Source organism: Bison bison, unplaced genomic scaffold (genome assembly GCF_000754665.1).
Source record: "Bison bison bison isolate TAMUID 2011002044 unplaced genomic scaffold, Bison_UMD1.0 scf7180017864215, whole genome shotgun sequence".
NCBI classification, from domain to species: domain Eukaryota; kingdom Metazoa; phylum Chordata; class Mammalia; order Artiodactyla; family Bovidae; genus Bison; species Bison bison.
The window spans coordinates 10,120,055-10,125,783 of record NW_011494787.1 but is presented as its reverse complement, the minus strand read 5'-3'; the positions used below and the strand labels follow the sequence as shown (position 1 = coordinate 10,125,783).

Genomic DNA, 5,729 nt, shown 5'->3' with positions numbered 1-5,729 from the left:
CTGGATTCTACCAACAAAAATCCATTTCAAGTTATTCAGGAAAAATCTACAGAGAAGATTAAGAGAGTGTGGACTAGCCATCACTCACACCTTAGTATGAAGTAGTTTACAAAAATGCTTTCCCTTAACCTAGCTGAGATCAAGTCACAAGGAGAATGGAATTTTCTAGGGAGAGAGAATTCTGAAGCTCTGAAGCCTTCGAGAGGGAAGGCAGGAGTGGGTCTGAGACAGGATTTGCTCAGGCTTGAGGGCACTGGGAAATCCAATTAGCGGCAAAAGAAAAAGACACGTGAGAGAGGATGGAAAGGGAGATGGGAGAGGCGTTTCAAAGCTTTGCCCAGAGTAAAGCTTCTTTCTCTTCCTTTCTTCAAAAAGACCAGAGAGAAACTTCTCAGCCATGTGCAGGGGTCATTTATCTTGACACACCAAGCTCTATCCTGGAGAGGCAAGTGAGGCTGGGGAGGGGCAAGCTGGTGGTGTGTCATGACAGGAGCCTTTGACCCCTGTCTGGGGAATAGGCTCCTCCTCCAGCTTTCCCACCCAGCTGCAGGCCAAGGTGCCATCCCCCCTGCTTTGTCCCTCCCTGCCCTGGGGCTCAGTCTGATGCACAAGAAAAGTCAAGGCCTGGGACCCTGCTACTGCATGGGAGTACCTGAAATGCCAGGTACATTTTCTTCATGGAGGGTTCGGCTGAGCAGTTGGAGTCAGAGATGCAGGGGGAAAGGATTTGAGGAGCAGCAGCCCCATTCCCACTTCTGGGTGAAGTGTAGTGGGAGCAAAATGTTAACAGAAACTTGAAAGTTCCAACAATTTAAATGTACAGTCGGATTACCCAGTATCCATGGGAAGCCATACCATACTGCATTTTCCATCTCCTAAACTTTAATTCCCGTGAGCCTCCTAAGCTCTTCTGTTGGAAAACCCATTTTGCTAGACTCATACATGACCAATTATGACAGTGCTAAAAAGAAAAGGAAGTGAACATATTTAAAACTCTCTTTATTTATATAAAGACAAATGTTGTTATAAGAAATTCCTTCAGGATCACAAAAGGAAACAGATCAGAAGAAAAATATTTTGCAGTGCACAAATCACCCTAAATCACCTAAGTAACAGCTGGCTTGCTTCTTCCCTGTTGGAAAGCAGTTTTAGGTTGAAGGTGGTAAATGTGTAACAGGTCTCTCCTTTGTCCCAAAAGTTCACGTACTTTTAATTAGTGGGAGAATTGAGGTTACCAGCATGAATTACTCTGCAGTGTCTGAGAGGAAATTTCAACCACTGTTTGTTCAAGATCAGGCCTTGTCTTGGATAATAAAGGGTTCCCAAGCTAGCTTTAAGAGAATCACTTGAGTCTGTAGGTGGGAGCCACCATAGAACAAAGGCAAAAGATATGTTTCAGCAGTCTTCTCCTTAGTTCTCTCACTGGGACAATACTGATACAATGAAAGCCTTTGCTGCTGCTGCTGCTAAGTCGCTTCAGTCGTGTCCGACTCTGTGCGACCCCATAGACGGCAGCCCTCCAGGCTCCTCCATCCCTGGGATTCTCCAGGCAAGAACACTGGAGTGGGTTGCCATTTCCTTCTCCAATGCATGAAAGTGAAAAGTGAAAGTGAAGTCGCCCAGTCGGGTCCGACTCTTTGCGACCCCATGGACTGCAGCCCATCAGGCTCCTCCGTCCATGGGATTTTCCAGGCAAGAGTACTGGAGTGGGGTGCCATCAGGGTACTTTTAGAAAGCAGTGAGAAATACAGGCAGATTTGCTGTCCCAATACAGACTTGGCTTGCAGTATAACACAGGTTCCTAGGAATGTCTTTATGCCCCCACATTAAAAATAAACAAAGATGGGAATAGTTATTATCTACTATCCTAAATCCTCCCTTTCCTACAGTCTATAACAATGTTGCAGAATCCTAGATCAGGGTGAAAACACATGTGCTGAAAATTTCAGGAGTCTGAGAGCTTAAAGGAACCCCATACCAACTGACTTGGCAATGTGAGGAAGAATGCGTAAGTTCCCGGGCAGCACAAAGGTAGAACATTAGGAGACAGCATTTCCAGCACCAAATCCAAAGTCACTGTGGGGAGTGGTATGGTGCATACACTTCATTCTTAATAGTCAATTCTGCTCCAGTATAACATGGTACCCAGGAGAACCCAGAACTAGAATACAAGAAAAAGAAAAATAAATAAGGAATTGTTCTAGAAACATTGTAGTTGGGGGGAAAATTATGTTAGGTTCATTCAAGCCTAGGTGACACTGGATTGTTAAGAATAATCTTGCCTTAAGCGTCACAGGGGCAGAGGTGCCTGCGTCCATCCTGCTACATGCATTGCGGGTGGATTCTTTACCGACTGAGCACCATGGAAGCTTATCCTGTCATGCAGTGAACCAGTATCTTCCCAAATGACCAGTCATGAATGGGTAAAAGATTTGTGCCAATTGCAAGACACACCAATGTAATGTACTTTAATGTAACAGAGTCCTAAAAGTTCTTTGACGAAGTTTCAGATTTCATATTGCAACCAACCTTTGAGAAACTACTACTACTTGGCCAGTTTTCGGTAGTGCCAAAGAAGAATATTCAGTTATTTTCGGACAAAGCTACCAAAATATTCCTCTTTTTTTTTTCAACTACATATCAGTGTGTAGGATGGATCTCCTTCAAATCTTTCAATGTAAGCAACATATATAACAGATTAAATGAAGATGAAATATGGGAAGCCAACTCTCTTCAGTAAAAGCCAGACATTGAAGAGACTTCCAAAAATGTAAAAAAATGAATGCTACTTTTGTCACTTTCTGTCTGAGAAAATAGTCTTTTTTTTCCCACAGAAATATATTGTTCATAGTAACATGTAATAGTTTGTTATTGCTATTTTAAATGAATTAACACATATTTTTAAAAATTCTGTGTTAATTTGTAACAAGGTTAGTTGGTTAATTTTCCCCATAGATAAAAAGTTTTTGGAGTCCTCAGTAATTTTTGAGAAAGTGAAAAGGGGTTTGGAAACCAAAAGTTTGAGACTGCTTCCTGAATGCAATGGGTCTTAATCCTGACAGCAAATTAGAATCATCTGGGAAATTAAAAAAAAAGACCTGGGTCTTTCCCCTAAATCAACTGAAATCTGAATCTCAGAGGTTGGGGCTCAGGTGTGCACCCCTCCAGCTCCTCCATGAGGTGTAATGTGCAGTTAGGACTGAGACCCACTGTTATACCCTCCTTGCTGCATGTGCATCAGATAAGATGAGCAGAAGGACCAGGGGAGACTGGTGAAGGCAGCCCTTTGTAAGGAGGGAGGCAGGTGAGGGTTGGGCAGGAGGCATCTAGAGAAATCATAGTCTTTGATATCTACTTGTAATGAATTTACAAGATCTAGAGAGATGGAGAAGATGCAAGTACACCCCAGTCAGCCAGAGAAGGAGCTGGTTGGTAGAGGAGGCTCACGCCTACCTCCCCCCCGGAAATTCACTGTCCTTCCCCTGGTGCCAGCACCCTGCTGACAAGCCCCCAGGTCTGAGCTTTTGTTTCTAGACAGTCTGGTGTGGTTGAGTTAACCAGGGACACTCTCGAGGTCTCTCATCATCACTATCCTCTCAGAAATAAAACATGCGATGGGAAATACTCACAGTCCAACAGAGAATGGCAAATCCAAACCATGCGACTCCCCAGGCATGTCGGTTCATTGGTCCAGAGATCAGCTCATAGCAGCCCTGGAGAGGAGTGGGCGATTCCACATCAGCGTGAAAGGGACGAGAAAAAAGAGGTAAAAGATGGTGGGAAGGTGATTTGAATCAACGCCAGCCCAAAGTCCAGTTTAACATGACCAGGCTATTTCTATATCTCCGTGGACAGCCAGGTATTAACTGTGCTCTACTGAAGAAATAGGAATAATCCTGATGAACAACTATTCTATATCATATTTATTCTGTTTCTTTTCATTTGATCTAACTAACCAAGGTGCTGCTATTTTAGAAAACGTTTTCTCATATTGAATATGTGGCAATGTAAAGTATTCTTAATAAAATTTGAGCTTTTTTTTCTCTCCCCAAAGATTTTATTGGTGACCTGTTTGAAGGCAGAGTCACTTTTTGATTTTTCAATAAAAGTGCTTCTAGTTAATGAGAATTAGATGTTTTGTTTTTTAATCATTAAAGGAACTCCTATACAGTGCTTTCTGAATTCTCATTTGACATTGTATTCGCCATATCTTTACAGGATTCTAGAAGAGCCACCATGTGTGGGCGAAAGAGTGATTCATTTTTTACTCATCGAGTCATTCATTCATTCACGCATGCCATAATCTGGTTAGTTTTATACGTAGCACATTCTGTCCTAGTCTCTATGCAAAGTGCTGGAGTAATACGTGTAATGCATGTAATACATAGTAATGCATAGGGCTAGACCTGCCATCGGAGTGGCCTCTGCTAAAGCCCTTGAAATCACAGGAATGCCTAGGAAATGCAATGACCAGATTGGTTTTATGAACTACTGAGATCTAGAGAGAAATGTCTTTGAAAGGCTGACCTTGAAGTTTAGGCCCTGCCCAGTGTCTACAGTCCTTTCAGACCCTGCCCCAGTCTCCTGTTCATCCACTCCCGTGCCCTGGCTTTGCTAAATATGCCTTGATTTCTGTTCATTTACCCTACTTCATCTACCTGACACCTCCATTCACCTTGATGCTCAGATGAGTCTTGGAATTATCCTTAATTGTTTTTCTCTTAAGCACATCTGTTTGGATTTAGAATACACTTCAAATCCAAGCATGTATTACTTCCTACCACCACCGTGGGCCGCCGTGGCCTCACTCCAGGGTTCCTACAGTCTTCTGCTCGCTGGTTTCCCTGAGGCCCAAGCCCAACCTTGGCACCCTACTAGTTTTCATACAGTGCCAGAGGGGTCCTAGTAAAACATGTCGGATCACTTCGCCTTCTGAGCAGGAGCTCAGACCCTCTGAAGGTTTCCCACCACCTTAAGATGAAATTCTAAGCCTCACACGGCCTGTGAGGTGCTGTAGGATATGGCCCTGCCTCTGTCTGTGGCCCCAGCCACCGCTAGCAGAAGCTGTCTCACTGCAAAGCTTGGGCTCAGGGCTCCTTAGTTGCAAGACCATTTCAAAGCCCTGTACCTAATTTTGTATTCGTAGTCTGCAAAAGCATTTATATTGTTTTTCCAAAGGAGAATACCTTCCCACCAATCTGAAAAGCTTTAGGCCCTAAGAAATCTACCTTCTTCACTCCTGCTGTTCTTCACTCGTTCTGGCCTTGCCAAATGGATTGCCTTGAGAGCCCCCACCTTAGGGCCTCTTCACTTGCTACCTCCTTTGTTCAGAACTCTCTTCAATTTCCTTTAATTGAGGATCTCCTTTCCTCACTTAATTCAGAACTCTGTGCAAGTATCTTAATGAAGCCTTTCCTGACAACCAGAGAAAACTCTCTCCCCATCATTTTCTGTATCTCTCTCCTGCTTTATTTCTGCTCATAGCACTTACCACTACCTGGTACTGATCGTGTACTGGTTTGGTAACTTGTTTGTGGTCTGTCTCCCATGCTACAGTGCAAGCTCTATGAGGGCATGGGCTTTATCTTGCTCCTTATTGAATCTCTAGAACCTAGAACAAGAGCCTGGCGCAAAGTGGGCACCTGGTTAGGATGAACAGAACATGATAGAAAGTAATAACTACGATGATGTTATTTGTGACTCACTTGATGCTTCACAAACACTCTTCT

At 43.5% G+C, this 5,729-nt stretch overlaps 1 protein-coding gene across 2 annotated transcripts in view; it reads right to left on the bottom strand.

Annotated features, from left to right (window-relative positions):
• Positions 1-984: 984 nt before the first annotated feature.
• The window catches only part of UPK1B (uroplakin 1B), a 29,457-nt gene continuing 24,712 nt past the window's right edge, over positions 985-5,729 (bottom strand). The window contains exons 7-8 of one of the 2 annotated variants that reach the window (XM_010845363.1): positions 3,630-3,713; positions 985-2,161 (exon numbers count right to left, since the gene is read on the bottom strand). In XM_010845363.1, coding sequence (XP_010843665.1) covers positions 2,111-2,161; positions 3,630-3,713 — 135 coding nt within the window. In that variant the 3' untranslated portion in view covers positions 985-2,110. The remainder of the gene's footprint in view (positions 2,162-3,629; positions 3,714-5,729) is intronic. The other variant, XM_010845364.1, reaches the window with a different exon arrangement.